General features: G+C 39.9%; 1 protein-coding gene across 1 annotated transcript; it reads left to right on the forward strand.

Moving 5' to 3' along the window:
- Positions 1-2,160: 2,160 nt before the first annotated feature.
- On the forward strand, positions 2,161-13,420 carry LOC311086844 (tripartite motif-containing protein 16-like). The gene is made up of 5 exons (XM_084120009.1): positions 2,161-2,794; positions 9,808-9,903; positions 9,989-10,222; positions 10,696-10,930; positions 11,536-13,420. The coding sequence occupies exons 1-5, from the start codon at positions 2,222-2,224 to the stop codon at positions 12,057-12,059; spliced, it is 1,662 nt and encodes a 553-aa protein (XP_083976135.1). The 5' UTR covers positions 2,161-2,221; the 3' UTR covers positions 12,060-13,420.
- The last annotated feature ends 1,603 nt before the right edge of the window (positions 13,421-15,023 follow it).

Raw genomic sequence — 15,023 nt, forward strand, 5'->3', positions numbered from 1 at the left:
TAACACAATTATACAATTATACGAATTGACAGTTCCTTTAAAGACATAATATTTTCCCCCAATAAATATTCCTTATTTTTCCTTCTACTTTTTTTTCTTTTGTGATAATACCCACCAACACATAGCCTAAAAAGCACATGATTAGAACAATAACCAAAAAGTACATAGTTAGACACTTACATATGATTTAAGGGGGGAAAGACAAAAAACAATAAATAAATATTAATAAAAATTGAACATTCACATATTTATATTTAATTCCTAATAGTTATTCAAGTAATATTATTTGAATATCAAATATTTAATATTAAATAAGTAAATAAATAAAATAACAAATAACTAGAAATAAAAGGGAGGGAGGGTTATATAAAAATGTAGTTAATGTAGGCTAATATTTATTCCTTTATTTTATGGAATATTCTTTGATTTTAGAGTTGCACATTTACACTACATTTGCTCTTAATTTCATGTTATCCTCTCCATAATGTACTTTAGAAACTAAATCTAACCACTCATTTAAAACTGGGGATTCTTGCTTTCTCCAAAAAATTATTGCATTAAAAGCTGTAATTCTCAGCATTCTAAATACGTATACCTCATCTTTATTAAGCAGCATAGGTCCTATACCCAAAACTATATTTTGTATCTTTATATATTTAGTTTCTTAAAAAAAATCTTCCCTGAATTAGGCTACTTCTGTTCGCTAGAAGTTCACTGCAACTTATCCAACATCCTAAAGATAAATTATTATAATTAGAAGATATTTCTAGTGTTATAAAATATCGCATATTAATTTTCCAAGCAAAATGTATATTTTAGTCAGAATTATTGCGCTCCTATTTGGCGCGCAGCAGCACTCGTTCAATGTGAAGATTAGCAGCAAAATGGATACATTTGCATGACTTTCTAACATTTACAGATGGAGAATATAGGCCTAACTGTAAAATGTAAGTTTTGCACTGAGGGGAAAAAAACATGTCACAAAACGCATAAAACAGCACAAAATATACGCTGTTTGATCGATTTGATCCACGATCGACCTCTAGGGCTGCTTAAGAAACGCGTGCACACGCAATTATCTAGACTAGATAAACCTGGATAAAATTAGTGAGATTGCATGAACTTCAATTGCCTTTTATGGAACCACTTTAGCCCCAACTTATTTGTTAGGCTCATTCAAGTCCGGTTTTGGAGTTTAATCCCCGCTTTTCTAAGCGTCTTTTATGGAACAACCCTCAGGATGAGCGTCGAAGAACCAAACAATCCAAGATCATGCCAAATCGCCAACAATCAAATCCAGCTAACTAAGTTAACGACGTACGAAGAACGGGCCCCATATGATGCCAACTCTGAATCAACACACAAAACTCCCAAATTTTCTGTATATTGTAATCATTATGATCACAACTTGTAGTAATTGCTTTAACTCTTTCCCTGCCATTGACGGAATTTTCTAGTTTTCCGTGTTTTCACTGTTATAAGGTAGGGGGCGCTATCACACATCTTCTGAAAGAGTACAGAATCTCCTGATCAAAACCTTTATTTTACTGTCTATGATCAAAACACAGGCAAAACAAGAAGCAGCAAGCGATAAAATCAACATGTTGTAGTCTTTGAAAACAAACACAATTTTCTCAGCTTTTGTTTAAAATGTTGTTGTTTTTATGAAACTTACCCACATTTAAGTGTGGATACAAAAATAATGCCTAAAGCTAGTGGATCTGTTATTTATTTTGATATATGTTCAGATATTCATTCAACAAAATATTCTAGGGGGCCATGAAAGTTTTTTGAAAATTATCAATAACGTTGGCAGTTGCAATTTTTTTTAAAGACAGGGAAAGGGTTAATGAGCTCATTGTGCCTAAATGAATACATGATGTTAGCTAGCATGATCTGTATTATCTTAGAACTGTACATTTTGACATATTGACATTACTTTGAGTAGCATTCGTGAGTAGCCTAAATCTTCGCTCAGTCATTCATGAGCTTTGAACTCGTAATTATGATATTTTCGACTCCACTTGAAGGACACATACAGTAAAAACAACAGTAAAGTGTGTGTGTGAATGAGGAAGCTGCTTTACAGACACGCCTATATTACCCACGTCACTCAAACACAGAACCAGGAAACTATTTCAACTCCTCAGTTCAGGGAAACCGAAACTGAAGTGTTGTTGAGCTGTTGTGTGTTTGTGTCTCTCTGTATTCATGCAGTAAAATGGCAGAAGCCACAATTTCTCAGGATGAGTTCTCGTGTCCAGTGTGTCTGGACCTCCTGAAGGATCCAGTGGCCATTCCCTGTGGACACAGTTACTGTAAGATCTGTATTACAGACTGCTGGGATCAGGAGGATGAGAAGAGAGTCTACAGCTGCCCTCAGTGCAGACAGACCTTCAGTCCAAGACCTGCTTTAGCTAAAAACACCATTCTGGCTGAACTGGTGGAGAAACTGAAGAAGACTAAACTTCCTGCTGACTGTTACGCTGGAGCTGGAGACGAGGAGTGTGACGTCTGTAATGGAAGAAAATACAAAGCCGTCAAGTCCTGTCTGGTGTGTCAGGAATCTTACTGTCAAACTCATTTAGATCGTCATGAGGAATATCACTCTCGTAAACCACACAAAGTGATTGATGCCACTGGACGACTGCAGGACATGATCTGCCGTAAACATGATAAAGAGCTAGAAATGTTCTGTATCACTGATCAAGAATGCATTTGTTTGCGGTGTAAAGAGTATGAACATAAAAACCACAAAACTGTATCAACTGCAGCACAGAGGACAGAGAAACAGGTATGAACTGAGAGGGATTGATCACGCAGAAATGAAAGTGTCTTCATTTACTCACTCATTTACTCATGTTGTCCCAAACCGGTTTGACTGAGTTTCTTCTGTAGATTGTAAATATGATATTTTGAAGAATATCTCGTCTATTTTCGTCTATAGCCAGCAGCCATATCACCCTGTAGCCCAAGACTGGTTGCCCACTGAAGCTAAGCAGGGCTGAGCCTGGTTAGTACCTGGATGGGAGACCTCCTGAGAAAATCAGGTTGCTGCTGGAAGAGGTGTTAGTGAGGCCAGCAGGGGGCGCTCACCCTGTAGTCTGTGTGGGTCCTAATGCCCCAGTATAGTGACGGGGACACTATACTGCCAAAAGAGCACCGTCCTTCGGGTGAGACGTTAAACCGAGGTCCTGACTCTCTGTGGTCATTAAAAATCCCAGGATGTCCTTCGAAAAGAGTAGGGGTGTAACCCCGGCATCCTGGCCAAATTTGCCCCTTGGCCTCTGTCCATCATTGCCTCCTAATCATCTCCATATACTGATTGGCTATGGATAAGTATGATATTTTGAAGAATATCTCGTCTATTTTACTCTATACATTGAAATTCAATGTAGTACAATAGTTTCAAGCTCCAAAATGGATACAAAACATAAAATCACGCAGTGATATGAAATATATATGAATATATATGCAGATATGAAAGGTATATAGACATAGCCCCACCTACTGGCAACAGAAACTGGCATGGTTAACACAGTAATGCAGTACTAACTGTAGAAACTCAATGTCCTCACTGTTTCGTGCGTTTGAACTTGATGCTTTAATAAACTCTCAGTGATATCATCACAGGTAACTTTTTGCATTCACTCAGCTCATGCAGTAGCAACTAACTCAGACTGTAAAAACCCACAACATGACTTCCTCAGTCCCTTAAAGGGATACTACCAAATTCTAACAACACTACATCCCTTCCTTTCTTTCAAATGAAATGTCCTCCCTTGGTTTTAGCTTTACTTAAGTCTGACAGGACTTGGATTAACAAACATAAAATGCTTTTCCCAAAATAGAAGTAGTTACGATTCAGTCCTATGTCATTAATTCAAAATCAAATATATAACATTAAACAAATAACTGAGAATAATATCTCTAAGCAATTCTGAAACATGTTACAGTACAGTCGTTGAATCAGCAACGTAAACATCACTGTGATGAGAGGCTGTAGTGGGAACTTATCAATACTTCATCACTCTTCATAGCCTTCGCTACAGTTCAGTCACAAGTCTTTGAGGAGGTCGTCTGTTTACCCTCACAGGGTATCTCCTCCTGGCTTCAGGGTTAACATGTTCAGGATTACCTGTGTGTTCGCTAACACTGTCATCATCACTGTCGTCGTTGTCTTCTGTTGTGAATGGGACTTCCGGTTTGTGTTTCAGAAGTTTGAAGTGTGATCTGTGCCTTGTGATTTTGTGTTCATGTCTCTGTGCAGTGACCATTGTTCCTTTCACTGTGATGACTTTGTATGGGTTAGGGTTGAATGGTGTTACAAGTTTTCCTGTTTTCCTCTGTTGTATTAGGACAACATCACCCTCCTTCAGAGTTCAGAGTGTGATGCATTCCTCCTTTTGTCTGCATAATGTTTCATCCTGTCTTTTTTTAATCTGTCTGTTAGACGGAGAGCTTCATCGTCGGGAGTATGAGAGATGGATGGTAGCTTTATTGCTATGGGTCGACCATAAAACACTTCAGCTGGAGGCCGGTTGGTGGTGTGATGAGGTGTTGCACGGTAGTTCCTGAGGAACTTGTACAGCTCCTGTTTCCACGGCTTGCCTTCCAGCGCAGCTGTGTGTATTGCTTTGGTCAGAGTCCTGTTGAATCTTTCAACTTCAGCGTTGGCCTGTGGCCAGTAGGGGGTGATCTTCCTGTGGTGGAAACCGAGATACCCTGCAAAATCTGAAAAGTCGTTGCTTGAAAATGGAGGGCTGTTATCACTTTTCACCACTTCTGGTATGCCCACAGTTGAAAATATTTTGTCCATGATAGGGATGAGTTTGCATGCTGATGTGGATTTCATAATCTCGACAAAAGGAAATCTTGAGTATTCATCCAGGATGACCAACAGGTAGTCACCTGAAGGGAAGGGTCCACAGAAATCCACTGAAACAGTTTCCCAAGGTCCATGTGGGAGTTCTGACATTTGTAGTGGCTGATGCACAGTTTTGGGTGTGGACGATTGACAAGGAAGGCAGCGGGATATCAATTCTTCGGCTTGTTTGTCTATTCCCGGATACCAGACTTTCTCTCGGAGCAGCTGCTTAGTTTTGACGATGCCTTGATGCCCTTCATGAGCAAGTGCAAGTGCTCTGGGTTGCAGGGTCCGCAGCATAACAAGTCTGTTGCCCCTGAGAACGAGGCTGCCTCCTTCCAGAGTTGTAAGCTCTTCTCTGATGTTGTAAAATGTTCTCAGGATTGACAGATCAAATTGTGTGACATTGTCATGCAGGCTTTTCCAGTTATCTGAGTGAATCACTTTGACAAGATGTTGTAGCAGTGGATCTCCTAAAGTCTCTCTCTTTACTTCTTCAAGAGTCATTGCTTTGGGTACTGCATGTGCTGCAATGAAGGAGACATGCATTTCTGTGTCAACATCGTCTGTGATGCTGGGTGTGTGAAGTGTTTGTGGATGGCGAGACATGTAGTCTGCCGGGTTCGATTTTCCAGCTTTGTGGACCACTTTGAACTTGTAAGGTTGCAGTCTGAGGGCCCACCTTTCTATCCGTGCAGGAGGCTTGGACTTTGGGTTGTTGAAGATGAGTTCTAGCGGTTTGTGGTCGGTGATCATGGTGAATTCAGCTCCATATAGATACAGATGAAAGTGCTCGCAGCTCCAAACGATAGCCAGCGCCTCTCGTTCTGTTTGGGATTATCGCTGTTCTACTGGGGTCAGAGCCCTGCTTGCGTAAGCTACAATATATGTCTTGTTTTCCACTTTATCAGTCTGCGCCAGGATGGCACCAAGACCAACTGGACTCGCGTCCACGATGACATTTGTCTTTCTCTCAGGGTGAAAGTAGCTCATGACTGGATTACTGACCAGCCTGTCTTTCAGTTGGTTGAGGGCCTCTGTGTGTTCCACTTTCCATGACCACTCTGTATCTTTCTTTGTGAGCTTGCATAGTGGCTGGGTAATTGAGGAGAAGTCCGGGATGAAACGAGCGCTGTAGTTGGCCATTCCCAGTAGGCTGCGGACTTCACTTGGATTCTGTGGGAGTGACATGTGTGTGATGGCTTGTATTCAGGTGCTAGTTCTAGTCGGTGATATCCTGCGTTGAGGTCCAGTTTTGAGAACATGGTCGCACCGTTGAGATCATGCACGATGTCATCTATAGTAGGTGATATGTGTCTCTCTCTTTGCACAGCTGTATTAGGCAGGCGCATGTCTATGCAGAGGCGTATTTCCTCTGGGTTTTTTGGTTTTGTGATGCCACAATGGGTGACACCCATGGTGTTGGACCCTCTACTTTTTCAATAATGCCTTGGTCCTCCAACCGTTGTATCTCCTCCTCTACTTTCTTCCTCATGTGAAAAGGAATGCGACGGTGGGGCTGGACAATCGGACGCACACTTTGATCAATGTGCAGTTTGACTTGGAAGGTTTTCAGCTTCCCTATGCCTGAGGTGAGACTTGGATATTGCAGGAGCAGCTGGTCTGCTTTAGACAGGTTCTGTGGAATTGGCTGAGTGCAGTGCACCACATGTATGAGTCCCAGTGCAGTTGCAGTGGCATGGCCCAGCAGTGAGCCGTAGTTTCCTTCAACGATGTAGAATGCTGCCCGAGCTGCTCGTCCATTAGCAGAGACCGTTGTGGTGGCTTTGCCATGAAGAGAGAGGGGGGGTTTTGCACCATAAGGATAAATTCTTTTGCTTGACTGTTCAAGTTTGAGTTTGGTTTTCAATACGCTGTAGGCTTTTCCGTCCAGGAGGTTAGCTGAGGCTCCTGAATCAACAAGAACATCAATGCTTTCACCAGCTATCGTGACTGACCTTACTGGCGGTTCCCTGCCCTCTGCATCTTTTGTGACGAAGACGTACTCCTCATCTGCAGCTAGATGACTGATGGGGGCGGTTTCAGCATCGTTAGTAAGAATGGTTTTAAATTGTCTGCGTCGGTTAGGCCATGTCGTCTTTTGTGTGCTCTGTGTTGGTTTCATTTTCTGTCCATGTTGATTTTGTTTTACCTGTTTGTCGGGATTAGAGAGACAGCAGCGGGCGTAGTGGTTGGATTTCCCACATGCTCGACACTGGACACCTTTCGCTGGACATGCCGACTGACCACCCTGATGAGGAAACAGACCTCCACAATTCCTGCATTTCATCTTTGGCTGATTTTGCTGTTCCACGTTCGCCGTTTGGGGCCCAGAAGTGATCCATCTTTTGTTTCTTGTGTTGGGCATGGCTGCAATTTGTCCCGTTTCATGTTTGTTTTCCATGCCAGAGGCCTGAAGTTCTGAGGTTTCAAAAGCTCTGGCGAGATCCAAAAGTCCTTTAAGAGTCATGTCTGGGTCCCTCAGTGCCCTTCTCCTGAGACGTGATGATGTGCAGCTGAGTATTATCTGAGACTTTATTTATTTGTCCACATTAGTGAATTCACAATTCTGAGCTAACTGTCTCAGTCTGGTATGAAATGTATCAGCAGTTTCACCTGGGTTTTGTTTTGATTGTCGAAATTTGTAGATTTCATATTCTACATTGTGACTTGGACTGAAGTATTCGGTGAGTAACTGTACTGCCTTACCAAAATCATCTGGTTGTCCTTTTTCAGAAAAAGTCTCAAAGATATCCTGCACTTGTTCTCCAGCATAATACAGAAGCATATCCCTTTTTCTTGTTGCATCAGTTATGGCAGCTGCAGTGAGAAACGTTTCAAATCTCTTTATCCACTTTTTCCATTTCGGGGAAAGGGAGACTGGTTCTGCGTTTACATCAAAGAGGGGGAATGAGGGTAATTCAGCCACGCCAGCAATTGTTGTTGTAGTTTTGTTTCTCAATTTTTTTTTTTTCCGAGCGTTACTGTCCAGTTATGTCCATGTGCGTCTTGTTGCTAGTCCTTTGTTTTGTGTCTAGCATTAGCACGTCTCTCTTGACTGTGGTGTTGAGTGATGCTAACTAGCGGAGCTGGCAAGATGGGAGTTTAGTCCGCAAGATATCTTTGCTCCGGAGGTCTTTTTATATTTATTTATTTATTTATTTCCCACTCGGCCGTTTACTCACGAGTCCGTTAGCGACACTGTGGCTCTCCTGTGCTTCAGCAGGCAAGGCGGTCGTGTGCAGGAAGTAACTCCGTTGCGTGGATTCCTTCGCAACAATTGCGCAGCATCCTCGTCGCCATTGTAGAAACTCAATGTCCTCACTGTTTCGTGCGTTTGAACTTGATGCTTTAATAAACTCTCAGTGATATCATCACAGGTAACTTTTTGCATTCACTCAGCTCGTGCAGTAGCAACTAACTCAGACTGTAAAAACCCACAACATGACTTCCTCAGTCCCTTAAAGGGATACTACCAAATTCTAACAACACTACACTAACCACATAATTATTGTGTACTAAGCATGCTAGAAACATACTAAACATGCTAGCAACACTTATCTGAGTCATGAAGCATGCTATTATCACCATTATACAAAACACTTTGTAACAGACTTTGACATAGGGGAGAGCGGGGCACAAAGTAACGCTTTTTGACTTTCTAAGTTTGTGTAAATCTACTTATGGTTCAGAGTATTTATTTTTTTCCCACATTAATTTCCCACATGTCTAGTACAATTATGTGGTTTTGTTTTATTAATACAGTATATACTTTTTTCTTGACATACCCCGAAAGAATGGAAGTGAAATGTGACAACATGCCCCATAGTTGGGGTACATTGTAACATGTGTGGGGCACATTGTAACATAACATATGACAGTTTAAAATGTTATCTGATCTAATAAAAAAAATATACAAAACAAACTAAAATATTTTCTAAATAAAATACAGTTAAAAAACTTTTTCATATAAAATAATGGCAATTTTTAATATTTAAATATAAACTCATTTTTGAGTTTTGACTACGAACATATGAAAACACAGCTATACTACATAGTTCAAAACAAATAAATAATTAGTCATTTCTGAACATTGACTCTCAGTCTTTATTCACCTTTTTTTCTCACGTTTTCTCAATAAAATTAATAAAAGTATAGAATATAATAGCATATTTCTAATAGGGGCACATTGTAACGCAGTGTTAAAACATGCCCCCGCCTGCACAACTGGGATTTAAACCCTGCTAGTGTCCTCTGCTAGTTAGAGAAGCATTAAATAACTATCTCAACTGTTAAATAACATCTTGGAGATTAAAATAATATCAGATTTGTCTTATTTTAAATAAACACAAAAAATAGAGATGAAAAATTAACTTAAGTAAGAAATTTACTTTTGCTATGGTTTAATAAATGTCTATGGATATCTTCCAAAAAAAAAAAAATAATTTTGGCGGATTTTTTTTTTCTATATAGTGTTGATATGGCAACTAGTAAATACACAAAGTTTCGTCATCCAAGCATGTGCGGAAGTATTTAAAACAAGTGTGTTACAACTAGCCCCGCGTTAGGTTGTGCCCCGCGCTCCCCTACTCTTACTATATATACCTCCTTAAATGCACATTGCCCAACCATGCTCAGTCTTCCTAAAGCCACCGAGTGACGCCTTCATCGCTGCTTGCAGCTTTAATTCACATATACTTTTTTTGTTGCTGTTTTTAAAAGTATTTATTTTTTTAAAAGGACCAATTTTGATTCACAAATCAAATCATTGATCAACTCATGTACGCAGAGCCCAAATCAAAGATGATGACGTCAATAACATCAAACTTCACTGATCTGTGGTTTGAACCTACAGTATAAACTTGTCATGCTAGATCTTTAACCCTTATTGTGTGATAGTAGTTTTATGTGTCATTCTCTGTTATTGGTTTGTCCTCCAGAAACAGCTGAAGGAGACGCAGATGAAGATCCGTCAGAGAATCCAGCAGAGACAGAAAGATCTTCATCAGCTGAGAGAGGCTGTGGAGTCTCATAAGGTGAGTCTGGAGAAGAAGAGAAGTGTGAGACGTCTCAGTTTGGACTCACTGAACTCACTGTGTGATTGTGATGTGTGTGTAACAGCGCTCTGCACACACAGCAGTGGAGGACAGTGAGAAGATCTTCACTGAGATCATCCGCTCCATTGAGAGAAGCCGCTCTGAGGCGACACAGCGGATCAGAGATCAGGAAAAGACTGCAGTGAGTCGAGCTGAAGGACGACTGGAGCGACTGGAGCAGGAGATCAATGATCTGAGGAGGAGAGACGCTGAGCTGGAGCAGCTTTCACACACACACCATCACATCCAGTTCCTGCAGGTAACAGAGATCTAGAAGAACTGGATCATAGTGGACTTGAGCAAGAGACTCACAGAGAAACATTTCATGAGAGCAGAATGAGACTAACTTAAGCAGGGCAAAAAAACACTCTAAAGCTCAGCTATTTGCATTTAATAAAAACATTAAACTATTCCACATTCATTTAACTGCAAATAACATGCAATCAAGTTTCTGAAAACATTACAGCCAATCTGCACTTATATATTTTTAAAGTATATTATTTCTGTTACAAGTACGCTACTTTCTTTTTCACAAGGAGTGTAAGTGTGAAATACTAGAGTTTGAAGCATTAAATGATGAATATGAGAAGAATGTGCTGATTGTGTGAAAGTGCTGGATTGAAGCGAGTCACTGAAGAGAAGTGAAGTCAACAAGAGCCGCTCAGATCTGATATAGTGCAGGTTATTGGCTGAAGTGTGGAGATGATGAGTTTTGATTTCTGTTTTCTGTAGAGTTTCCAGTCTCTCTCAGCACCTCCTGAATCTACAGACGAACCCGACGTTTCCTTCAGTTCTCTCTCCTCTTTTGATGGCGTGAGAGAATCTGTCCGTCAGCTGAGAGACAAACTGGAGGATTTCTGCAAAGAGGAGCTCAAGAAGATCTCTGATAGAGGTAAAGTCCTGCGCCTCCTTTATACAGACGTGCGGAGAATGATCCGAAATGTGAACGTACAACAGTTTCTGAAATGTTCCTATGATTATTAAAACATGCGCACAAATAAAATCCCACTTTATAAATCACAGTTCATCTTTAATTCAAGGGCATCAACTCTACAGAACAGCCATAAACATCCCTTGATGGTTTACAAGTAATACATACTTTGAATTTAAATTGAAATCCATTGAAATTTAGGATTGAATCCGATACGTGTGTTTTATATATGAGGCATCTGGAGATTCTTCTGTTCTCAGAAATGAGTCCTGCATCATCTAATATCAGATTAGAAACGTCTTAGAAATGGATGTATTTTATCTTGTCATTTCTCTTCACACTGTTCATGTCTGTTTATTTCCACAGTCACATTCACCATCATGAATCCCAAGACCAGGAACGACTTCCTACAATGTAAGTCACTGAGAAACAAGCAGAAAAACTCACTGAATGTGTTCATGTTCTTCCTGTAGAAGGAGAAATAAACATGATAGAAGAGTTTTATAATTGATCATGTAAATGATGATTTGCACAGGATATCTGATCAGCTGCACTGAGACACTGATGATACATTGTTCAGATACATTAAAAGATCAGACAGATTCATAATTCCTGATTCTAATGTGTTTTCTCTCCGTCAGATTCCCATCAGCTGACTCTGGATCTGAACACAGTGAATGAATACCTCAGTCTGTCTGAGAGGAACAGAGTGATTACTCACACTAACACACAACAGTTGTATCCTGATCATCCAGACAGATTTGATAACAATTTGCAGGTGTTGTGTAGAGAGAGTGTGTGTGGACGCTGTTATTGGGAGATTGAGTGCAGTGAGAATAGTGGTGTGTTTATATCAGTGTCATATAAGAGCATCAGCAGGAAGGGATCGGGTGATGAGTGTGTGTTTGGATTTAATGATCAGTCCTGGAGTTTGTTCTGCTCTTCCTCCAGTTACACATTCATACACAATAACAAACACACTGATCTCCCTGTAAAGTCCATCAGCAGAAGAATAGGAGTGTATGTGGATCACAGTGCAGGAACTCTGTCCTTCTACAGCGTCTCTGACACAATGAGCCTCATCCACACAGTCCAGACCACATTCACTCAGCCGCTCTATCCTGGGTTTAATGTTTGTTATAACTCATCAGTGAAACTGTATTGATGTTTCAGAATAGACTGTAGAGAGATTTTACCCATAATACTTTGAGCTGATAAATCAGTAACAGTGAGATGTTACAGAGACTCTTATTATAATTTTCATTAATATAGCTGAACTTCTGCTACTGAAATAACACATCAGAATAAATGTGTGCATTATTTTTTTTCAATTGTTAACAAGCATCTTCAAAACTCTTCACACATTCAGTGAAACAGAAGTCTATGCCAAACTATGAATATTTTTTCATTGCTTTCACACAAAATGCATTCAATGACCACATTTCCCAAAATCTATGAACACTTTTGTCATTCATATTTCACCATCTGCAAAACACTATATATTTGGAGAAGATTTTTCCAATGCTTTCAAAACTGATCAAAGCTCATTCAAATCAGAATTATGGCAAACTGTGCATTTCTGCAGGGATTATATTGAAATATAAAATATTAGCAGAATATTTACAATGAAATTAAATAATAATTATTACAAACACAACTAATTGCAATTTCAGTTCTATTTTTAGTCTGGATCATGGAAACTTGGATCAAGGAGACACATTGGTGAGGAAAGAAGAGTGGCAGAGAGAGGGAGGACTAGAATACTCACTGTACTGTACATCCATACATTCATCCGACTATTCCATACATTTTCCAGAAGTGAAGCTTGTCCTGTAGGGTCGTGGAGAAGCTGGAGTCTTTCCCAGCGTCTCGGGTCGTAGGCAGGAAAACACCCTGGACAGAATGGCCGGTCCATCACAGGATGAGACACACACACACACACACACACACACACACACACCCACACACACACACACCCACACACACACACACACACACACACACACACACACCCCCCTACCTACCTGTGGGCAAACATACAGTCTCCACTTCACCTGTCCTGTATCTCTGGGTTGTGTGGGAATCCCAGAGGAAACCAACATCATCATGGAGAGAACACACAAACTCCACACAGAAAGGCCTCCGGACACAGCTGGACTCCAATACTGCACATACGCCATTACAGTGTGCTAGACATGCTTTTTGATGTTTTTGCTTCAGGATTTTGTTGTTGTTTCAACTTTTATTTTTTTGCATGTTAATGACTATATGTAAATGCAGCGCCCCCTATGCTCTGAGTGTAACCCAAGCGACGCTCCGGATTCTTAAAATTTGTCTCTCTTTACTTGCAACTATGCAATACTGCTATTCTTTCCCTTTCTAGTCAAGAAATATGTCTCTACTAATTGACTTCAAGCAACACAATATATCCAAAACAATAATATTTATTTACAACCACAATAAAGTAAATATTAAATAAATGAAAACACTTGTATTGAATATTAAATGATCAATAAACTTCAAATGTAAATCAACACTTGTCTCTTTTTTCTTGTTTTACCTTTCAGAAAGTAACTAAACACTCAATTTACTTTCACTTTCACTTTAAGTGAATTAAATCACTGTATAGTAAAAGTTCAAATAACAGAATAACCTTTTCAGTTACCTCACATAAATCAGCAATAACACTTCTTAACACTCAATTTTTGTCTTTTTCAAAAAATGAAATGTGAAACAAAAGTACCTTTTGAGTGATCACTCGTATATGCGCGCACACACACACAATGTAAAAGTCACCACCCAACCCATCGTTGCAGGCCTGTACCGTTGCTAGAGTTCGCTGTGACCTAGAAACAACAAATGGCCTCTTCACTCTATTGAGCAAATAAAATAAAACAAGATCACCTGAATTCCTCAGTCAGCAACCCCCACGGTCAGGAGCTCTTCATCCTCCGCGAGCACATACGAACACACTGGCTCTTACATGATCCATCAGCTCACCATCTTCGTCCCCGACAGCAGCAAACGGAATCCAGATCTCACCCGGGGCCTGTTTCAGAAAGGAGGTTAAGTGAAAACTCTGAGTATGTTAACCCTGAAATGAGGGAAACTCTCGGTTTTCTGTTTCAGAATGGGAGGTATGTCAAACCTGAGAAAGAGTAAGTCAAGCCTGTTTCTGAAATAGAGGTAACTTATACTCAGAGTCAGTTACCATGGTAACTTACTCTGTGAACCTAACCTGGTCGGGAGCAGGTTTTCTTCAGTAAACCCAGAGTTTCTTTCTATCTCCTCCCCTTTTTTTAAAGAGGAAGCAGTGTTTAAACACCTCATTCATTCATTCAGTACATTTTTATTAATAAAATTAATCTTTTATTAATAAATAAAATAAGGTTATTTTTACTGCTGTTTTTTTCTATTTTTTTTACAAAGATGAAGTCTATATAACTCCTTAACTGGCAACTGAAAATACAGTAGTAGATTAGAGTTACATAATGTAGTTCTGAACAAATTCTACAGAATTAAACTGTGGCATTTACTGAAAATCACTGAACTGTGTTCATCTGTGCGACAGAAGTTGATGTACCGTCCTCCTGCTGTTCTTCCACACTCTGGGGGCGGGGGGAGAGATAAGAATACCCATTTATACTTAGATTTAAACTTAGATTCTATAGGCTACTCCACATAAAAATGTGAAATAATCAGAATGTGTAGACTGTTTGATGTGTAGACACATAATATTAACATTACCTCTGTAGGCCTCTCTGTGGCAGCAGAAACTCTTTATCCCCATCGTCCTGTGAAGATGAGCATTTGGCTGAGTACACTTTATAACACTATTTGTCATAATTGTATTGAGTAGGCGACTTAATGCCTGGGGTTCTGTTGGGACAGGAGGCTCCAAAAGACAGATATTATCATCAGAATCTGTTGGGACCAACAAAAAACCCAACCCAAAGTAAAATAAATGGAAATATCAAAAATAGCCTATATAAAAAAATAACATATATCTAAATCTCTTACATTTTATGAAGGCCCTTGGACCTTCGGGAGTGACTGCTATGCTTATGTCAAATGTTTGTAAAGTCAGGTAGCCTACACCCATGATATGCTCAAGCCTTACTTGATTGAA

The sequence above is a fragment of the Abramis brama genome (assembly GCF_963993115.1).
Source record: "Abramis brama genome assembly, chromosome: 1".
Lineage (NCBI taxonomy): Eukaryota > Metazoa > Chordata > Actinopteri > Cypriniformes > Leuciscidae > Abramis > Abramis brama.